This window comes from Sinocyclocheilus rhinocerous, unplaced genomic scaffold (assembly GCF_001515625.1).
Source record: "Sinocyclocheilus rhinocerous isolate Xijiao unplaced genomic scaffold, SAMN03320098_v1.1 scaffold1802, whole genome shotgun sequence".
Lineage (NCBI taxonomy): Eukaryota > Metazoa > Chordata > Actinopteri > Cypriniformes > Cyprinidae > Sinocyclocheilus > Sinocyclocheilus rhinocerous.
Genome location: NW_015654351.1, coordinates 172,423 through 195,631, shown reverse-complemented (window position 1 = coordinate 195,631; position 23,209 = coordinate 172,423). Strand labels below are relative to the sequence as shown.

The following is a 23,209-nucleotide window of genomic DNA, read 5'->3' as shown; positions in this document are numbered from 1 at the left end:
GCGATTTCACCGTACTGCCATACACTAGGGTTTTCTGAAACCCAGCCACTGGGATAGAGAAGGAAAACATAGTAGCCTACACTGGCAGCTGGGTTTCCAGCCAATGACTGCATTTGATTTGACCTCACTGTAATTCAATTACATTTTAGGTTTGAATAGAGAATACAGGAAGCAAATGAATTCTTTAATAAAAATAAAAATAAAAAATGACCAGAAGGTCATCAAGATTTTATTGTTTTCAACACATCTAGCAATAAGTGAAGAATGATAAATGAAGCTTGTTATAATGATGAGCAGTTAACTGTGACTGTTGATAAATGAATATTTATATTTAAATCGTGTAACATGCATTATTTATTTCATATTCATTTTTATTTTATTATTTTTATTTGGGCTGAACCAATACAACTAAACAGCTATCTGTACAGCTATCGGTACCGATAGTCTAGTGGTTAGTGCACTGACATATAGTGCAACTGTATTCCCCACCAATCGCTACACTGTCCTGTGTAATAAGCACAAAATGGCAAAAAAATAAAAAAGGTTGCACTTGCATATTAGTGAGTTTTACTTTACAGTTACATGGTTGCTACTGTAAATGAAAACAACGAACATATGGTTATTTCTTCTACAGTAAGTTACTTGTCATTAGCTGCCAGTTAATTATTGTAGTTCTTTTCTACAGTAAGTTACTTGTCATTTGCTGCCAGTAAATTACTGTAGTTCTTTTCTACAGTAAGTTACTTGTCACTTGCTGCCAGTTAATTACTGTGAATTTCAGTCAGTTTCTTACAGTGTATATATACATAACCAATGTATGTAAGAGACCCAATGATTCTAAATTCAAAAACAATTAATTCTAAAACATTCATAAAACCAAGTTTCTACAGTCTCTGTCTTAATAAATCTCAGTAAGCACTTTTCTCTTCTTTGTATTCATGTACAAAACAGAAACATATAGGCCTACATAACCAAAATAAGAAAGAGTGAATACAAATTAAATGATTCATTCTAAAATTTCGAATGCAATTATTCATTCTAACAGTCTAAAACGGTCATAAAACCAAGTTTACAGGCTAGCCTACAGCCATTGCTTATTTTGAGTCCACGTGCTAATAAATCTCAGCAAGCACTTTTCCGATGCTGAGATTGCATGCGCAGTGTACACGAGGCGCAGTCGTGTCTGTAAACACGATAAATTAATAAATTGTTTGCTTGTATGACTTCGAGCGCCAGACACACAGAAAGTAAACAGGAGTAGCATGCAATCACCATGGAAACGGCAGCAAACAGAGCGCGGCGCTGCTCACCTGTAGGGGTCTCGGGCTGTATGGGCGTCCATGTTACCCGCGTTTCCGTGAGAACCACGTCGTGGCTCTTCTTCCCGATTTGGAAGATTCCTCTCCCAATCGGTTCGTCCGGTCTATATTTCTTTTCTGTTCGCCCCTTATCGGCGTCATCCGTGCATAACTGAGGGGCCGAGACGGAGCGTTTCTCGTTTTGCTGCTGCTGTTTTCGCTTTTTCTTTTTTGCCTTGACTCGCTTTCTCGTCCCGCGAGGAGACACCGGTTGCGTCTCGTGCAACTCTTCCTGACTCTCCGACCACGCGTTGAGGACATTTATCGATTTACACGGGGATTCAAACATAACGTCAAAGCTTGCGGGGCAAACTCGCCTTTGTGTCTTAATTTACCGGCTCTCGGTCGCTAGGCTCCTGAGGAAGTTCCTCGTCTGCATGCACCTCTAGAGCGCGCGCGCCCGCTGGGCTTTATTAGCCTAGCACGCGCATTTTCGTCAGTTATTACTATTTCAACTATTCATAACATTTGTGTGGTAATGTGAAATACTATGACAAGCCGTTTTAACATTTATCCATTTTATGTTACTATAAAACTAGTAACAAAATGTTCCATGTCTAATGAACAGTTAAAGTGCTAGTGCTAGTGCTAGTAAAACTGAAAAAAGGTTGGAAAACCAACTAGAAATGTAAAAAACATACTAGATAGTAGTTAGTAGTACTACTAGTAAAGCATTGGCCTGCTAGAAATCAATAGGCCTAGGCCTATAGCTATATGTGAACATTTCCCTATAGAATTTAATTGTAAAAAGTTCACTATTGCATTACTTTTAATGCAATTACTAGTGATTTTAAAAGTACTATAAATAGATACTAGTTAGTTAAATAATAAACAACATCTTGCAATAGCAAAGGTTGTTAACACAAATATTTTAATTTTGTCAAACACTGATGGCACTTATGTAACAGTATTGTTAACAAATATATAGGTTGCCTCAGACTTGGACGACTGAATTTGTATTCTTATTCTAATGACTGCATGCCTGGTTTATTTGGTGTGCTAAACAATTAGCCCGAGTACTAGGTGAACAGGTGTGAAAAAGTATTCCTCACACAGCACCTTGGACAGTTCCTGGATGTGGCCAAAGCTTCTGAGACTAAGCACTTTACTCCCAGTGGATGTTTCCCCTTTTTATATGCCAAATGATTTTTTTTTATGTTTTGTCAACAGTCTCAATGAAGTCGTATAAATTAAACACATTTCTAAAGGACGATGTTAGTCGTGATGTCTTGTATTTCTCCCATCTAGCCTTCAAAAATCTTTCACTCAGCGAACAGTTGCCTATTTAACAGGAATTTACGAGATTTTTATTTGGTTTTTTATATATTTATATTATATGATATCTTCAAATACTTTCATCTTCACACAGAACGTTGTTTTATTCATTTATCTTCGTGCACGCTTCTAAAATGCGGGGGCATTTCAATAACTCACGTTTACACCATTATCTTTTCATCTTCTTTATAATCTATATTTTGCGTGTGTGACAACTTTAACTTAATTTAATAATGAACAAAGGCTTTTCTGCACTTCAATAAAACACAAATATCTGATACAATTTAAGAAGATTTGTTTGCAGGCGTGGCATGAACAGTTGTGGATTATAAACGAATCGAGGACAAATTAATTTACACTGATGTATGATGTGAATTTTTCCTATGCATTTGGTAATATAGTGTGTATTTAGAAATTCCAAATATTTTTTAGAGATGAAAATCTTTTACAAATGTATCGATATGCGCAACAGCGATGTTGACATGAAGCAACATTTCGTGATGCTGTATGTCATGTTATTTTGAGGAGTTTTTTTTTTTTAAACCTGGATAATTTCAGACTTTAGGAGGTGCATTTATATCGTGGCTCTGCGTTGGGCTCCTCTGTGCTGATTTAATATTTATTTTAGCTGTAGGCAATGCGCTCAGGTAAGTAACACTCTTATTGCGCACTAAATCGATAGTTAGTTAAAGCATACTAACAGTGAATATCCTTTAGGACAGAAAAAATAGGCTATGTGTTTAATAATATTCAAGGGTATAAATTCACATGACCTTGAGATTTAATATTAATAGTTTCAAAATGTAGCCAACAGTTTCAAACGTCTAAGCTATTCATCACACGAAACCTTTGATACTGTAGCCTAGATTTTGAGACTAACATGAATCATTTTTGTTCATCTATATTTGTGTTTCTATCTGAATAATCAGATTAGAGCAAGTATGTGTTTTAAAGAAAATACAAATCATAATTAATGAGAGTAAAACGTATTCTGAAGGGCTGGGAGTTCATCACAAAAATGACTGTAATAATGTTCAATTCAAAACCATTTGTTTTATTTCTTAAACCTCCATCATAAACTGATACACACATACAACAGTCTCAAAACTAGAATCACTTTGAAATCAACCTGTTTTTGGTTGCATCTTCATTGTTTGTTCCTTCTTCGCAACCAATTAAAATTTCCAGTCGAAAATCCCCGAATAGTTAGAGCAGACTAATTCAGTCCATTATTTATTTTCCATCTTAGAAAGACAGGCCTCTCGATCAGCTTTTACACAGGGTGAATTTAAAAGGTGATAGTCAAGCTTTTATGTACAACACTGAGACTCTAACACCGAATTTTTCCCCCTCCAGCACTCAAAGCAATTCGCAATTCCACAAAGGATCACTGATTGAACGTAACATTGGACGGGATTCAGGGGGTGGGAATTGTGCAACTCTGCATGATTTTACAGTAATTCATTGCTAAGGCAACATTACAGATTTTTAAGCACTTGCCTGCTGGTTATTACTAGATTGAGTACTGTTCTGTATAAACAAGAGAGAAGTCAGTTTTATAAAACATTAACATGAGGGGTTGCATGGAATGATGCAGGGATCTGACCTTATCAAAATTAACAATTCTATACAAAACCACAACAAAATAATTCAGTATGGGATAGATAAGTAGTAAAAGGTAATAGGTTGAAAAATATATCAATCTCTATTAATTTCTATAATTGGCCCAGTATTGGATTAAAAATTGCATAGATTCCAAATTATTGCTTGTGATTTTGTAGCATGGATAATTAACACATTCTGAAGAAGGTCACGCCTGTTCCCACCTGTGTGTGACCGCAACGTAGAAGCGCTATAGAATACAATACATAAGGTGAACGAGAATTAACGAATTCTCTCTTCTCCTAAAGGCAGTAACAACAATAAATACGTACATAAGATTAAGCATATAATGTTGTTGCTCTTTTTGCATCAGCCATAACAGAATACCGTGACGAGCAGTCTCACAAATGTCCGTTAGAATCACGAGTCGTGAAATATCGCGTTCAGCTGGGCGTTCATGATCCGCTCGTGATGCGAGTGCCCTTCGTACGACATAATGTTCTCCATGGGTACATCACAGCGCTGCGTGGAGCCCGCGTAAAGAGACGCGTGTCCCTGCGCGCCGGCCAAGCCCGCCGCCTGATAATGCATGGTAAAGGCGTAGTTCTTCTCGAATTCCGACGAATGCTCGTGTTTGAAGGAAAAGTTCCCATTGACGCTCAAAGGCGGGCTAAGGGGTCCGTCAAACGAGGGACTGGTGCAGTCTGTGAGCGCGGTGTCAAAGAACGGCTCCAGTGCGCTCCCGTACGCGTGCGGCTTGACGTGAAAGATGTGAGAGCTGTCCATTGTACCGTACGGAGGGCTGGGAAGACCGGGCGTCTGGTAGGAGTAGGGAAGAGCGGAAAAGGAAGCACTTGCTGTTTGCATATGAGGGGGCATCTCCTGGCTCTGCTCGGGGAGAAAAGTTCTGGGGTTCAGTTGGAGGCATCCTGCAACCAAATTGGTCGTGGGCTGGGACAAGCCCTTGCACAGGGCCTGCACGAAAGACATCAGATCCGGGCTCTTGCCCGACCTCAGGACTTCCGATAGCGCCCAAATGTAGTTCTTGGCCAGTCGGAGCGTTTCGATCTTGGAGAGCTTCTGCGTTTTGGAGTAGCACGGCACAACTTTGCGCAGGCTCTCGAGCGCGTCGTTGAGGCCGTGCATGCGGTTCCTCTCCCTGGTGTTCGCCTTCATGCGCCTCATTTTGAACCTCTGCAGACGCGCCTTGGTCATCTTCTTCTTCTTGGGTCCTCGCCTTTTCGGCTTGGTGTCGTCGCCGTCTTCTTCTTCATCCTCTTCCTCCTCGTCGTCCTCATCTTCGAGTCGGTTGAGTCCCACTTCGTCGTCCTCCATATCCTTATGCATGGGCAAGCTGGTGTTCTCCACGTCTCGCTCATCTTGGGAGCTGCTGTGACTCTTGTCGGTCCAGTCCGTGCTGGTTTGAGGCTCCAGCATCATGCTTTCCTCGGTGTAAGATTTCGTCATGTTGGAACTCTGCAAAGCGACAAATAAAGCCTTTAGACGTCCATTCAGTCACATTTTTCTGTATTATCTTTAAATGAGAGCCATGCAACCATTAAGAAATGAAATGCGCTACACTGCACGTCCAAAATGCAACAACACATGACCTGTGGATGAATCATAGCTGCTTACTTTATGCAACTTTATTATGTAATATCATCAGTGTTTCCTAATCAGATAGAGCCCTTGTTGTTCATTTTGAAATAAAGGAATTTAATAAGGAATATCGTTTTATGTCTTTTTATTCTATAGGTATTCAGAAACAACATCTAATTTCTGGATAGATTTAGAGTAAATTATTGAATTGAATTCTCATAAGTAAATTGGTATTGCCTTCCTGCTTAACCGAACAGACTGAACAGCAACAGATATAACTAGTTTTGAATTTTATTTCCAAAAGCAAGTATTGTAGCAACATCCGAATTTTAGACATTAAGATTGTAAAGATTGTATTTATTAGTCCCTTTACAGGAAAAGTCGAAGTGCATAATTGCATTGCAAAAATGTTTTCATTATGTTAACAGAATCCAATTTTACTTAGTTTTCTTCATCAGCAATTAAATTGAAACGCGCACTTAACTTGTCATTGCAAGTTAGCACTTCTTCACTATCTAATGTAACAATTAATTTACGTTTTCAGTTTTTATAGGTTGATTTGTGGGTTTTACGAAGTATATGCTTCAATATAGTGGATCAGCTAAACAAAATCTAGCTATGCCGATCAAAATTAAACGTCTGATCAGTTGAGTTTACCACAACGTTATCATCATCATAAGAATGATCTGAATGCGAAATAGTTCGACACAAATATGTGAAATACAGACAGATTTATTAAAGAGAGAAACATGACATACCTAGGATTTGTTGAATGTCTTGTTATGATAGTTTCATGCCCCTCGTTGTGGTGTGGGAAGTCCTGCGGATTGAAGCCTAATGTGGCTGCGCCGATGGGATGCTCTGGTTATATAGCGGTGCTGCTGATGCTGGAAGATGCGAGTGGATGTCTGTCTGTGGCTGTCTCTACAGTCCCACCCTGCGCCCGTGATTGGCATCTGGCCCCGCCCCTTCCCCCGGCACGCGCCATATGGCCGGCTACGTCAGGAAAACGGCCTCGAGCGTCACGTGATCTCTTCCATTTGTATTCGCCAGAGCTCCGTATTCCGTCCCTTTGTGGCCGAAAGAAAGTGGCCATCTGTCGCCAGTTAGAGACTCCGTGGACCTGTTTGTACCCGCAGGATGGATTAACCCTTTCAAGCGTGGGACACATTCAATCACGACCGGCTCTTTCTTTAGCTAGGATACATCCCGTTTGTCTTAATGCGGACAATTCCTTCTGCGTGTCCATAAATTAGCTCATAATCACTCAGTAGGTTTTGTCACTAATTATGAGTGGAAATAGGTCCTGTCTAAAAGAATATAAATACGCCTAAATTATATAATATTTAAATTCAATTAGAATTATTAGTAGGATATTGTTATATTATCATTACTATTCGTAGCCTGTTTGACTTGACTAATTAGGCCTATTTTTAAAAAATAAATAAATAAAAAAATCGAATTTTATGATGAATTACAGCCTATATGATTTTTGAGAAATGTGTGGTTTGTTGGGGTGGTTGGGTGGATTTGTCGCTAATCTTTTACAAATATCTCGTGATATTGATTGTAAACAGTGATCGCAAAGTCTGGCTCGAGACCCCGGTAATGAGTCCCCCTCTTTTCAACGCTGGTCGGTCGGCACGCGAGTCACACGCGTACTGACAAAAAGCCTGTTTCACGGCTCACTAACCTGATCCAGCGTCCGAAATCTGCTGTTTTCTATTCAATTTAATTTCATTGCCCCTCCAACCCCCCTAAAAAAAGATAGAAGATAGGCCGTTGAAAAGGCGAGAACATAAATGAGGGAATAACTATAGACAATGGAATTTAAACGCATGTGGAGCGTTTGTGCTTTGAGGAAATTCGATTTTCCCTGGAATTATTTAGACACCTGACAAGTAACAAAACCCTTTTCACTGTAAAAGTGGGTGCATGATCTAATCATGCCTCAATTAATCACGTATTTAGGCTAGTTGTTGGTTTTGAGAGCATTGTCTTTAAAATACTGACCTATGTGCGATTTATTTTTGCGTTCAGAAAAACAGCTTAAAATCAGACCACCGAACATATCCAGAAATTATATAATTTAGGCTTGCTTAGCTTTGAATTTATCAACTTCATAAGAGCATATTAAAGATTTTTGCATGCAGGTTTGACATTTGTTTCGTTGAGGTAATGCACTTTTTTTTGTTCTCTCCAAGTCTTGAGTTGAGTATCTCGCCTCTATCCTCCCATGCTGTTTGTTCGTGCGTGGAAAATATTTCATTTCCATTGTTTGCTTATCTGTGCTTATCTCTCCTGACATCTGTTAATGGCCTACCGCAGACATTTGATAACTAGGTAACCGTGAAGTGTCCACGAACACTCATGGGCTCAGAGTGCTGCTAATCTTTCTCATAAAAATCGACAAGTTTGTGCCGGTCAAAGGTCCGAAAGGAAGACGTCTGTTTGCCTGTGTATATCTCGCTGTTGCCACGCAATCACCAAGAGATGTGAGGAGACTGATTTCAGCACCTCTGACAGCAACTCGGTGGACTTGTGTCGCATTTAGTTCATGCTTTTGCATTCCTCGTTTCTTCAGCATCCTACACACTGGCACTTTTTATTTTATCTGCTATTACAAATTACAGGCATAAAAATATACAGACTCTGTATGATGTCATATTACATTTCTTTGCACAGACTGATATTTTCTCTGGCTTAATACTGAGGTGAATAAATAAAGGGCAACATTTCAGATTATTGCTTAAACTGATATATAACATAATGTATTTGCGATTATATTTATATATATTTAGGCATTATTCAATTACTTTGAGGGATCGACTTCGTAAAATATCGTAATCGATAGGCTAGTTCTAGTTCGTTTGGCGCCCTTAGCACAATTATCCAACTGTCACATAGGCCTATCTCAATGTTTTTTTGTTTGTTTTTTTGGTCGAATCTGTGATGTGCTAATCTACAACAACTATTTATTTATTTATTTATTTATTTATTCATTTATGTAGCGTCTGATACAAACCGAGAACCGTGCTACGGTTACCGACAAAGGTGAGTTTTGTTCGCGAAAACTAACTTGTATTCTAACTTTTGTGTGTTTGAAAAAACAGGCTACTTATGCTATAGCCTATTAAAAAAACATTTTAAGTACCGGTATAAAAGGAACAGAAGTAGGTCGCTTCCCGTAAGCGTTCTTTAACGCTTCCTGTAAGCTTCCGCTCTCGACACAACACAATACGAGGTCACGCCAATGATATTTATTAATTATTTGACCTTTAACGCCCTCTGCTTGAACCAACAGACCTTTCCTCAGACTGGAACAGTGGATCCAAACCAAATCTCTCTCTGCCTGAATGGCTCTCCCGACTGAATAAATCCCTATCTCTTATTTCATTGCGAGTTGCTCTAATTACTTATGCAAAAATGCAGATTTGTATTAATTAGTTTGTCCGCTGATTAGTTCTGTGGTATTTTGGCGCAATAAATCATGCAGAGGCACTCGTTTTGGCTGGTGACCCATCTGTGCCGCTCTGTGGATTCAGTGTTTCTCTACTGTAGTTCAAGGGCTCGTTTGGGTTGCAGGTAAGGCCACCTGCTGCATATGGGGCCAGTGCGGCCTCTCGAGGCAGTCTGCTGCTCGCTTCAACAGCATTTCAATTCACACACATTTAACAAGAAAATAAACGGATAACACGGGTAAAATCATTTCCTTTAACAAGTCGTTAATGTTATATAGCCTAATAAAAAACATCAGTAGGCCTAGCCATATCATGTAGCCTATGATAACATATAAATATAGGCTATTCATCTTTAAAATAATGATCTGTGCATTCTAATGAAATAATGTTTATTAATGTTGTATTAAAGTGATTGTGTATAATATATAAAACATTTGTATTCATGCTTAACAAAAACAAATGTTTTTGCACCAGAGTTCTACGAATTAGAAATAATTTTGATTCTATGTATTATTTAGCAATCATTTATGGTCTTAATTCCCAGTGCATTAAATTAGCCTATATAAAAAGAAATAAACAGCTCCGTTGGCTTTCACCTTATTATATTTAAATGTGCTGTAAATATATTATATTATTTTAAATGTTTATAAGTCAACGCATTTTACGTTTAATATGCTGTTATATATTCACTTAGGAACCCTGTGTATGAGATCGGTAGTCAAGCAACGATTCTGAAGAGTCTAATCATGGTCACGAGCGCCATCTTCTGATTAAATGGAGAAACTACACTGAAAATAAGGCAAGTAACACTGAAGTAAATGTGAAAAATGTAACTAGACTGAAATAGTATTTTATTGTAAAACGTAAATCTAATGATTTTTTAAAATTTTTATTTTTATTTACAAGTTCGAAAAATAATTTCCTACAATGTATTCTCTTTTTCAAAATGTCTGAATATACAATAATTCATGAAATATATATATATATATGTCTCCAAAATTCTTCAAGAAACCTACCTGCAAATGTAGTTTTAGGCACTTGTGTAAAAATTATGTAAAACGAGGATGCTGTCAAAATAATGTCATAAATAGATTTTCTTTATCAATTAACTTCTATTAACTAAATTAAATCAACATTTGGTGTGACCATCCTTTGCGTTTAAAGCAGCTTTTGCCCTCTGTGCACTTGCACATAGTTTTTCAGGTAGCTTTGCAGGTAGGTTTCTTGAAGCATCTTGGAGACGTTGCCACAGTTCTTCTGGATTGAGTCTGTCTCAGTTTGTTCTGTTTCTTCATGTCATTCCAGACGGACTGGATGATGTTGAGATCAGATCTCTCTGTGGAGCACTGGTTGTTGTCAGACTCCTTGTGTAAACAAAAATCTCACTGGATTATTACAATTAATGGCAAAATGAATGTTTGGAAATGTAAACTGATATTAGATATTAGACTAGAAATAACAATTTTCAGCTGGTCAAAATACTAGTGTTCTAATAATTTTGGCCAATACTGTATATATTATATTACATTTGTCCTGAAAACACAGTTCAAGCTTCAATTCATGCAACAGCTGTTAAAAATGCTGATATTGAAATTAATTGATTGTAATTTAAAAGAGATTTAGAGGTGTTTGTATTATCTTTAAATAATAAGAGTCATAAGAGTCCACTGCTAGAGCAAACAAACATTTGCAAAATTTGGCTATTGACTGAAAACCTTACTAAAGTTATTAAAATATAGGTCTGACAACCAGCCATGGCCTCCCCTACCTCAATAATCAGCCGGCAGCCATATCACCCTGTAGCCCAAGACTGGTTACCCACTGAAGCTAAGCAGGGCTGAGCCTGGTCAGTACCTGGATGGGAGACCTCCTGGGAAAACTAGGTTGCTGCTGGAAGAGGTGTTAGTGAGGCCAGCAGGGGGTGCTCACCCTGTGGTCTGTTTGGGTCCTAGCACCCCAGTGTAGTGATAGGGACTCTATACTGTCAACAAGCTCCGTCCTTCGGATGAGACGTTAAACCGAGGTCCTGACTCTCTGTGGTCATTAAAAATCCCAGGATGTCTTTCGAAAAGAGTAGAGGTGTGACCTCGGCATCCTGGCCAAATTTGCCCATTGGCCTCTGACCATCATGGCCTCCTAATCATCCCCATATCTGCTGATTGGCTTCATCACTCTGTCTCTTCTCCACCAATAAGCTGGTGTGTGGTGGGCGTTCTGGCGCACTATGGCTGCCGTCGCATCATCCAGGTGGATGCTGCACACTGGTGGTGGATGAGGAGATACCCCCTGACAATGTAAAGTGCTTTGAGTGCCTAGAAAAGCGCTATATAAATGTAATGAATTATTATTATTATTATTAATCGTGAACACCAGTTTTACTGTTAAATACTTACTGTGTTTTTACCTCACAAGCAAAAATGTTAAAGGTCTTCTTCAGCATTATTTGGGCAGTCCAAAAATTCTAGCAAACTCATGCAGTTCTGCAGTTTTATAGCATATGTTGCCTTTTCCATGAGTAGTGTTTTACCTTACATTTAAGATTAAATCTATCCAGCACTGTAAATACTAAAGTATATTATGTTTTTTAAGGGGGCAGATAATATGTTCTACTCATATATCATATTTGGAAACATTTAGGATTCATAATATCAAAGGGATAACCATTGTTGTGCACCTCTGAGATATATTGCTTCAGAAATACTGACAGTGGTCCATAAATCAAGTTGTAACCATCCACTGGGTAATAACACGAACACAATACCTCTTTCCATCTGTTTTATGGCAAAAGAACAGTAATTAAGATTCCACTGAGAAATGTTGGCAATACAATTGAACTGAATTAGCAATTACTTCAATTTTGCTGAAACAAACAGGCATCACATACGCAAAGTCTTATTTTTTATTAATCCTTTCTTGTGAATTATTCTGGAGCACTTAACATAGACTGAAATAACTACATTACAGATGTTTTAATATATGACGTCCCTTCTGGAAACACAGCATAGTGTGTTATTCTGTTGACGAATAGCTCTTATAACAGCTCGAGGGGTGTTGTAAATCAGCTGCCTCCTTTTCAGCAGTAGATTTTATACATTGACCATCATACAGGGTAGTGAATAAGATTAATTGCGGTTTTATAGTCTCTTGGTTAGATGTCTATCACAGGTGCCTCATCGCAGATGGATTGGTTGGTTAACCACTTCCCCGCCTTGCTCAGTGATGTAACTTCCTTTTTAGCTGATCAGTTGATTCACAGACATCTGTTTTTGGCTGTATGACATTAAAGGTTTCATGCACTTTCTCATAAAGATATCTTTGCTTTATTTATCCTTAAAGGTATCTTGTTAAAAAAAAATCAATAACCAAACAGCCAGACTTCAAAAATAATCTGATCTAATCTAAAAATGAATGTTGTAGGCTACTTACATTCGTAACTTCAAAGCATCAATGTTCATAAATGTATTTACTAGGAGAGTCTAATATTAACCTTGCAGTGTGTGTGTGTGTGTGTGTGTGTGTGTGTGTGTGTATAGATAGATGATTGATAGATAGATAGATAGATAGATGATAGATAGATAGATAGATAGATAGATAGATAGAACGATAGAACGATAGATAGATAGATGACAGATAGATAGATAGATAGATAGATAGATAGATAGATGATAGATAGATAGATAGATAGATAGATAGATAGACATGCATATTATAGGAATGTGAAAGTGACTACAAAGAAAGCATATTATATGCAGGTAAGGCAGATAATGCAAATAATGTTCCATTGTCATTCAGCATAACATGTGTTTATGCAATAATGAAACAACATACTTATTCTGACCTGTACTTATTAAAATATATAAAAGAAAAAGAGAGAATACTAAATTTATTACATTTTAAAATATATTAAAAACATTTTGACAAATGAGTAAAACTTCTGTATATCATGGTACGAATGTATGATAGTCATTATTTTTGCTCAGGAAAAAATGAAACTAAACAGAGCATAGTGTAATGTATACATTAACAAAGAAGACACTTTATCTATCTCTCTGTCTGCATATCTGTAGTGTAGTCTAAATAATAGTTTAAATAGTAGCCTAAATAATGTAAATAAAACAAAGATTATTAGAGTATGTTTTACCAGAAAATACTGTTTCAGTCTTTCTACTTCACATTCTTTCAATTTCACGTTCAACTGAATGTATTGTCTGCTGTTTTTTGTAATACATTGGGAAATTTACTAGAACTTTCTGAGTGAAAATAGTTTTTGTACGCCATTTTTCCCCAGTGTACTACGCAGACTTCACATTGCAAATGTCAAGTGTGACAGCTCAGTTTTGGATCAGGTAGGACTGGTGCACTGCATATCTTCTTCCAGCAGGTTTCAGGCCAGGCATATTTTTGGGCTCCGTCTCGCCCATGTTGTTACTTTTCGCTCTTTTTTTCCGGAAGCGGAAGCATTGCACTTGAAGTTTTGGAATAGTTTTGGCAGATGATTCAGTGCACTAGATACTTTCTAACTATCAGCGTGCGATCATCATCACGTCCCGTTGAGATGGTAAGATGTGTTTTTCTGCTATTTTAGGGCTGCTACAGTTGCTTTCTCTAGTGTTTGTTTTTAATCTTGCGCGCTCTCCAGTATTTGCAGCTGGATTGAAGTTGTTTTACGCGCAGATGCTCACTGAAATACAGACATTTTAGTGCTCTTGCTAGTTTAATGCGTAATATGGCGTTTCAGCCCGCTCGCGTTCATTTCTAAAGTTTATTTACAGAGACTAATGGAGTTGTTTTGCATGCGCGAGTGAATGAAACCGTATATTAGTATTCATATTTTGGAAAAGCAAAGTGAAGGGAACTTTTGCGCTGTAATGAATGGGCTGTTAGGTTCGATGGAACAGTTTTGCAACTATTCAGATGACGTTACAATGATTTTTCCCCTTTCATTTTTTGAATACTGATGATCATGTTAGTGGGTCATGTCCGTGTCACCTGCTTCACCCTCCTGCTTATGTCTGGAAAGCGACCAACTGTAGAGTTTATAGCCCCATTAAATACTTTTGATTTGCTTGAACTTTTGTGATGTTTATAGGAATGACAATGACATGCTATTCAAAGACGATGATATCTCTCTTATTGCAGTCTTGATCCATTACTAATCAGGCAAGACGACTAGAAGAAAATATGAACTCATTTAGGGCCACCCAAAGCTCTCACCTGAAGTGTTATAGGCTTTATGCTTGTGTTACTTTGTTGACCATCCCAGATGACATCATTTTTTCTGGAAAATGTATTTAATTTGATGTTTTGTGCTGTTAAAAGAAGCTTAGTTTTTTTTGGATTAGTGATTCTCAAACGTTTTCTGAAGGTGGACCAACTGAACAGTAAAACAAAACTTGCAGACCACTTAACATCTAGAACAGTTTATCTTACATAATGTAAAAATAAGTTTGTAAAATACATTATTGAATCAAAATAGCCTTACTTTTACCAGTGCATAATGTTGCTGGAAGATGGATCCAACATATTGGTACACTGACATATACTGTAACTGTCAGTTATGTTAATTAAATGAGACAACTAAAGCACTTGATCATTAATTATTTTGGATCAGTTATTTATTGTTATGAGTTAATCACTTGGCTCATTAAATGTTGGTGCTCCCTGTCAGTTACCATTAGTTATTATATGTAAATACTGTTCAATACTGTTAGCGTCAATACTTTTATTCAGCAGTGATGCATTAAATTTATCAAAAGTGACAGTAAAAATGTTTATACACGATTGTTTTATTTAAAATAAATGCTGTTGTTTTTGAGCTTTCTATTCATCAAAGCATCCTGAAAAAAAATGTATTATGGTTTTCACAAAAAAAAAAAAAAAACACAGCAAAAATGTTTTCAACATTGATAATAATAAGAAATGTTAGCAGAAGCTCAGGATGTTAGAATGATTTCTGAATGAACACTGAAGACTGGAGTAATGATGCTGAAAATTCAGCTTTGTCATCACAGGAATAAATAACATTTTAAAATATATTAAAATAGAAAACAGTTATTTTAAATTGTATTAATATTTGACAATATTACAATTTTTACTGTATTTTTTGACAAATAAACAGCCTTGGTGGACAAAGACTTATTTCAAAAATGTACATTTTTAAATTAAATTTTTTTATTTTTTTGGGGGGATCTGAAGCTTTAGTGCCCTTAACCATTGTCAGGATTTCCTAGTTTAGTCTAGTGGCTCTCAAGTCTCCTTAAAAGTTCATTCCACTCTCTCATGTTCGTGACTTTTCCACAGTTTTATGTGAATATAAAAAGTAGGACAGCTCTGTTCTACGCAAACATAAAAGCAGGAGTGCTGTCTTCTGGGTGTCTTCAGATAACATTGGTCAGGTGTAAACACAGCTGATGTGTGTGTGTGTGTGTGTGTGTGTGTGTGTGTAAAAGAGTGTGTTTGAGCAAACGAGAGATACTGATGTGTATTTGCAGAGATAACACGGGTGAATCCGTGTTGTCGCATGCTTTACTGCATTCCTGCCACAGGGAGAGACCATGTAAACACATTCTTAAAGGAAATGTTCATCCAAAAAGATCCAAAAATAAAAAAATAATTTACGCACCACCGTAGATTTACAAATATAGGGATAGACTGAAATTTAAGCCGTCATTCATTGGAAGAGCTCTGAAATCTCATTTGTGGTTGTGTTATTCAAACTCAGTAAAATTTCCAATTGTGTGAACTATCTCTTTAACAAGAGAAATCAACATTAGTGGTTGGAAAAGTAATTAATTAATTTAATAATTAATAATAATTTTAATTTAATAATAATTATAATTTTTATCCAAAGCGACTTACAGTGCGTTCAGGCTATACATTTTTTACCAGTATGTGTGTTCCCTGGGAATCGAACCCACAACCTTTTGCGCTGCTAACGCAATGCTCTACCACTGAGCCACAGGAGCACTAAAAGTAAGCTGAGTTTTTGTGTTAACAGGTCTCGAGTTGCTTTTCGTGGAAAATGTCGCTCTAACTAAACAAAAGGTGTGTCTCTGTTTCCTTAGCAAAGTACTGTTATTTACAATGGGAAGTTAGATTATATTAAAGTGAACCATTTCCATTGATGCTTTTGAAACAGTCACTGCATTTCCTTCCCAGGTCTAGATGCCATCTAGATTAGTTTGGCTTAATGCCTGTTGTTTCAGATCCAAGGAACAATTTTCTAAGCCATCAGCTGTAATTTTCCCATATTAGACATGCAAAACTGTTGTTACGCGCCGACTGCTGATGCTGTGTTATTGTTACATGCTGAAGAAGGAAGTCTGTAACACAGAACGAAGCAGGTTAGAAAGTTTTCTGGTGCATTTTAGCAGCCGTCTGTCTCATGCTTTGCTTCACTTTAGAGAACTATCTTACAAATAGCATAATGCAGGAGAAGCGCCTGTGCATAAAAACAAACCAGAAAAGGTCGTATGTGGCTAATATGAATGCTATAGGGGGCTTTGTCCACAGGAAATGAATTCAGCTAGGGGCCTGAAACAGACCCGGCTTATTGAAACCTCAAGAGAAAGGCTTTAAAGAGACCTGAAGGAAATGAAACGGTGTTGTACAGTTTACATCACTCACTCAATAATTGTTAGTAAGATGAGGGTTTGGTAAATGATTCATAAACCCAAATGGTATGACTACAAACACAGAATTGTTTTTTTTTTTTTTTTGGGATGTATTGAAATGAAAATTTTGACAAGGTTTTTGTTTAATGGCCAGTAGGTCACGAGTCATAATTTGCTACTTGCTAATTCTAGTCAAATGTAGAAGGAGTGATATTCTCATTCTAGAAAGCTAAGAAATGGATACGTCCACGAGTGTTAATGTTTTTTGGTTAATTTTGCTATTGATATTTGAATGCTGCATATAGGCTACCATACAAAAGTGTGAGGGCAAACCAAATTGTATCTTTATTCAGCAAGGATGCATTAAATTGCTCAAAATGGACAGTTAATACATTTATGATATTCTATAAGATTTCTATTTCAACTAAATGATATTTCTTTGAACTTTCTATTCATTAAAGACCCCGAAAAAAAGTATCATGGTTTCCACAAAAATATTAGGCTGTGCAACTGTTTTCAATATTAACAATAAGGTAACAGTTTACAATAAGGTTACATTAGTTAATGTTAGTTAATGTATTAACTAACCTGAACAAACAATGAACAATACATTTATTTGAGTATTTACTAATCTTTGTTAATCTTAGTTAATGAAAATACAGTCATTCATTGTTGGGTCATGTTAATTCACAGTGCACTAACTAAAGTTAACAAGCACAACTTTTGATTTTAATAATGTATTACTGTAGTAAATGTTGAAATTAACATTAACTAAGAATAATAAATACTGTAGAAGTATTATTCATTCTTAGGTCATATTAACTAAAGTAGTTAACTAATATTAACTAATGAACTTTATTGTAAAGTGTTACCAATAATAATGACCAAAAATCTATTTTTTTTATGTGAAAATCTATAATAATGACCACCAAATCAGCATATTAGAATGATTTCTGAAGGATCATGTGACACTGAAGACTGGAGTAATGATGCTGAAAATTTAGCTGTCCATTAAAGGGAAAAAAAAAACATTTTAAAATATATTAATATAGTAAACAGTTATTTAAAATTGTACTAATATTTCACAATACCACTGTTTTTACTGTTTTCTTTTTTTATTAAATAAATGCAGAGTTGGTGAGTATAAGAGACTTCTTTTATCAACATTAAAAGGTAACACTTTACTTAAAGCCTTTGTATATAATGCATTATAAAGGGTTAGGGAAGGGTATTATGCATTATAATTATTCATAATATGCGTTTTATATAATACATTACATCTCGTCATAAATAATTATAACTAAATAAAAAATGCGTTGTGTAACAATGAATTGATAAGTGTTATGTATTAACTGTGGTTACAATTATTCATGAGATTGTAATGCACCTTATAATGCACTGTACAAGGCTTAATTAGTGCATTAAAATTACTTTTATAATGCATTATACATAAAGGCTTTAATAAAGTGTCACCAAAACACTCTTACCTACCTCTCTGTCTAATGTTAATCATATCAACTTTTAGTGGTATATACTGTATGTCCTCAGATCTAGCCTAAGACACATCACTCACAGTTTTCTACATTTTTTAGATGACAGTCATCCTGACAGGTGAGACATTTCAGGAAAGTGAGAACTAGTTTACATGGTCTCAAAAGCTTTTAGCCCCTAGGGTAGTGCATGCTAAAGCAAAACAGAGCATGTTGTACCTCCTTTACTGTGGGAAAATCAGAGTAAAGCTTATTGCTTTTAAATGTGATTACATTAAAGGGATAGTTTACCTGAAAATGAAGATTCTGTCACTATTCACTCAACCTCTTGTCATTCAAAACCTGTATGACTTAACTTTTTTGAAACATATACAAGAAATGTTTGGAACACATTTTTTATTGTCCATACAATGACCGTCAATGGAGCTCAGTTTTGTGTGGACACAACTGATGACAGAATTTCATTCATGTGTAAACATTCCCATTAATGTGATTAAGAAACACTAAATAGTTATGTTTATTAATAATAAAAATGCCAGGGAATATAATTGATTAGCCTAACTGTGGATCGTTTATTGTCACCAAACAAATTAATATAGAAAAGCATTCGCTAGTGTTTATCTACATTTTCCAGTGACGTTAAAAATGACTCCTCTAATCAGAATTTCAAGTTTTATAATGACATTTTAAGCTTTGACATTTGTTTTTTTTTTTGCTCCCTCTCTAAGCTTGAAATTCATGTGAAAGAGCTGCCATTAAATATTCACTACTTGTACTTCAGGCAGTGCTGTAGGCGATTCCGTGTTGTGAATTAAGCAGAGCATCTGGAATGAAAAGCAGTGCGCTCATAATCCATCAGGACCATGTGTTGAGATGTTTACAGTGCTGTTTACAGTGCTGTTCTGAAGAAGCGTGGCGGTCTGATGGATCTCGCATTGGTTTATCTCATCAACTCCCTCCTATTGCTTTCCATATTTCTTCCATAATCAGATCCTTAGCCGAGGCCTAGTTCCTGGGATTCCAGCCAGCCCTCCTCTGGGTCCCATGTCAGTGCTATTCATCACAAGGGTGTGTGTGTGCGTTTGTAATGTTATGAAAAAATAAAACATTATTATTACTCACTTAAGCTTTACTCTGTGAGGTGCTGGGAGTCGGAGATTTCTGCTGAAAGGTATGAAATCGGAGCCTCACCTGTTTCTGACTGAATCCCAGTGTCTGTTGTGCTAGCATGCTAACGGTAACACCCTGGGCGCTCCATATGTTTGTTTCACACTGCGCAAATTGAAACCCTGGGAACCGCTGACCTTGTTCAGGCTAATGATTAAACGGTTTTATCATAATGCTGGTACATGGTGTGTCTCTGTGGCTGGACCTTTAACAAACAGGCAGCCGATGAGGAGAAAAAAATCATTTTTTTTGCATGTCGCTTTTCTATTCTGCCTCTTTTGGACGAATGTAGTGCTACAGATCTGATACAGCTCTTAAATAAGGAAACAATTTGGGTTGGGACCTGAAATCTGTTTCTATTATTTCATTTCTTTACTGTGAACCAACTGTTTACCCAACTAAGTGAAGTCTATCTCAAGAACAAATTACCCTTATGAGCTGATTCTTTTTTTAATGAATCAGTCAAAGACCAGTCAGTTATTTGTTTGAATCATTCAAGTCGGTCAAAACTAGGGCTGCCCCCGACTAAAGATTTTTCTGGTCGATTAGTAGTCATTAATTTTAAGCATTAGTCGACTAATCGCACTTTTATTAATAAACCATTTAAATCATAATACCGAGCCTTTAATTGCCTTCATAGTCTAATAAGCGCTCAAGCACACTCATAAAGGAAGGAAACCAGCATGGCATGGTTTAATTCTAGGCTGCAACACAGGTCAGATTGAGCAGAGGACTTGTCTGGTTCTCATGGTACCGATGGCCAACAAGGCCTTCGGAGGGGATCTGTCTCTGGAGTAGGGTTGGGTACCGAAACCCGGTACCAATATGGCACCGGTACCTATGTAACCGGTATGTACTAGAACCGAACCCGAATGCAGATTTCGGTGCCTCATTTCGGTGCCATGCCTGAGCGATCGATTGAAATATTTGTCCTCTGGTTCTCCGAAACGGACGTAAGAAGCATCATCACTGGCACCGCACGTGAAAAACAATTTCCCGACTCCTAATTGAGATTGTAGATAGTGTCAATGGTCCATTTGAGAGATAGGTGGAATTTCGCGCTCAAGTTCACAAAGACCGAGACGGCAGAACGCATATCCTGTTTGCTTTCATTATTTTAAAAAAGTGCAATGTTTTGTTGTTATTGTGAGTGCACACAAATAAATGTAGAGTCTTTACAGATTCGAAAGATGGATTACTCCTATCTGTATGACCAAAAATGAGGGAGTATTTTAAGAGCAAGTGAGCGCACCAGCGCCTCCATCTGGCCTGTGAAGCGTTATTCAGCTTCCACACTCCGCACAGACACTTGAATAGCGCACATTTCTCTAGGTTAACATTGGATTGAGCAGCCATGTAAAGTTGCTAATACTTACATATTTCTGATGACAAGCCATATTTGAGATCGATGAATGATAGACGAGCGTTAACGATCTGTCCGTCACAGACTGGGTGACTTCGTCTGTGGATATTTTTTTTTCTTTCTGCGACTGAGCGACTAATAAAATTTTGGTCGACCAAGCCTCTTCTGATTGACTAACGGTTAGTCGACTAATAGGGGGCAGCCCTAGTCAAAACGGTTCCAGACCTGGTGCATGTCGTTACTTGCATCATGTCCAACCCAAAATAATCCAATAACTATTATGGTATTATGTGTACTAAAGTGTTATGACACTTGAATTAGAGTAGGTAATTGTTCACAGAGTGTACCTTAATTAAATACTTATAAAAAAAAAAACATTTAAATTCTTACCAGAAAATAAAATTTTATTTGAAATCGGCATATTAGAAATCATTCTAATATGCTGATTTGATGGTCAAGAAAACATTTCTTATTATTATCAACAATGAAAACAATTGCGCTGCTTAATATTTTGGTGGAAACTGCAATGTATTTTTCTCAGGATTCTTCGATGAATAGAAAGTTCAAAAGAACAGCACTTAATTAAAATACAAATATTTTCTAACGCTATATGTAAATCTATTTACTGTCACTTTTGATCAGTTTAATGCATCCTTTCTGGAAAATTTTCTAGAAGAATTTTTTTTTAAATAAAATCTTACTGACCCCAGACTTTTGAATGATACAATCAGTTATTGTTGAAGTACTAAACAAATCATTAAGGTACCACAGTTGTTAAGAAACAATGTTGTTTGGCTTAATTTTTGCTATAAGTGGCATGATGGCAGTGGTTCACACACCTTGAGGTATGTTGTTTGAAGTCTAAGATAATTTAACTAACTTCACCGCATTACAAGCACTGTGTTGATTGTGTAATTAGTAGAGCCACTCATTTTGGTATTTGTGGCTCACAAGCTGTTTGAGACTGAGCGCGGATTGTCCGCTCCACTAATATTGATCAGTGGTGGTGCGTGTGCGTTTGGTATAAGTGCGAAACCTGACTAATGACTAAAATAATGCGCAATACAAGCACTATTTAACCGGAGCGAATGAGACGTGTGTGAGAGAGAAGGGGTCGTCAGAGAGAAGAGAGCGAGAATGCGCGGCTGACGTTATTGCCTGTGCCGTATTCAGTCAAGAGCAGAAAATGATTTTCTTTGTCTTTTGTTCTTTGATTAACATGACCGACAGCAGTAGGAATATTGGACTGCGAGTCCCTTTAAGAGTTTTCGTGTGTGAGAGAGAAGGGGTCGTCAGAGAGAAGAGAGCGAGAATGCGCGGCTGATGTTATTGCCTGTGCCGCTGGTAACAAAACGGATCGGCTCAAAATCGGAAAGAAGTGAAACTGACTGGCCGATCATGAGGAAAATCGGCCGATTCCGATCCTTGGCCGATCGATCGGTGCATCTCTAGTAATTAGGTTACATCATCAGCTCTCCAAACGCAGATCACGTCCCACATCTCCCCATCTAATTTCTTGGGTGGTAGAGTAGCTGTGACAGAATGTCCTGTTGCTTTTGCCACTTGTAAAGTGTTAAGATCCGTCAAATGGTTTGTTTGACCTTGTGCGTTACCTTGGCACCCCCTTCTCTCTTGTACCCTTGCTCGCTTCCAAGCTCCAGGACACAGTGTCTGGAATACAAAGTGTGCCATAAAACACACTTGGATTAAAAAAACATTAATCAGTGTGCAGCAAGGCAGGGGAACGCAAATCAGTGTTTTTATCTGCCTCGTGCTATTAGAAACATATTTAACATTAAACTAACAGGGAAAATGAGAAAACCCAGATGGAATCGGTGTACTCACATTTTCTGCACTGATTTAAGTGGAATAGTTATGATAGCAATCTTAAAATGAGTGGGCTTTTGATGTTGACATTAAAATTTTGGTCCGTCTGTTGCTTAGAAACTAGACAAATTAGGCAGCTGCCTAATTTATTAGAACGTACAAAGCTATGCAAGGTAAAATAAATGTTTATAAACTGTTCATTTTGTTTACCTGTGTATCATAAACAGTTATGCTAATATGTTGGGTCGCCACTTGATGTCGAAAGTATAATGGAACTTGAAGCAAAAACAGTTAAGATTGGCTGCAATAACACATGCAATAACTGCATGATATGATTTTGCTTTTGTCTGCTAACACTGTAAAAGGACTGTGATGAATGTGTGTGCATTCATCACCCCCCCCCCCCCCCCCCAAAAAAAAAAAAAAAAAAAAAAATATTTTTTTTTTATTTTTT

The 23,209-nt window shown here is 37.1% G+C and overlaps 3 protein-coding genes across 4 annotated transcripts in view; 1 reads left to right on the top strand and 2 right to left on the bottom strand.

Annotated features, from left to right (window-relative positions):
* LOC107716999 (ceramide kinase-like protein) overlaps positions 1–1,757 on the bottom strand; it is a 60,553-nt gene extending 58,796 nt beyond the window's left edge. For both annotated transcript variants that reach the window (XM_016523641.1, XM_016523640.1), the window contains exon 1: positions 1,311–1,757. In XM_016523641.1, the coding sequence (XP_016379127.1) occupies positions 1,311–1,647 (337 nt within the window). In that variant the 5' untranslated portion in view covers positions 1,648–1,757. The remainder of the gene's footprint in view (positions 1–1,310) is intronic.
* Positions 1,758–4,331: 2,574 nt separating this feature from the next.
* On the bottom strand, positions 4,332–6,911 carry LOC107716998 (neurogenic differentiation factor 1-like). Its single transcript, XM_016523639.1, has 2 exons — positions 6,593–6,911; positions 4,332–5,711 (listed from the first exon to the last, which is right to left on the bottom strand). Exon 2 carries the CDS (start codon positions 5,700–5,702, stop codon positions 4,656–4,658), a length of 1,047 nt encoding a protein of 348 aa, XP_016379125.1. The 5' UTR covers positions 5,703–5,711; positions 6,593–6,911; the 3' UTR covers positions 4,332–4,655.
* Positions 6,912–13,759: 6,848 nt separating this feature from the next.
* The window catches only part of LOC107716991 (sperm-specific antigen 2-like), a 39,754-nt gene continuing 30,304 nt past the window's right edge, over positions 13,760–23,209 (top strand). Inside the window, exon 1 of the mRNA XM_016523632.1 lies at positions 13,760–13,853. The gene's annotated coding sequence lies outside the window, so the exon portion shown is untranslated. The remainder of the gene's footprint in view (positions 13,854–23,209) is intronic.

Excerpts from the sequence above, each read along its gene's own strand:
- LOC107716998 (XM_016523639.1), bottom strand. The coding sequence starts at position 5,702 with ATGACGAAATCTTACACCGAGGAAAGCATGATGCTGGAGCCTCAAACC.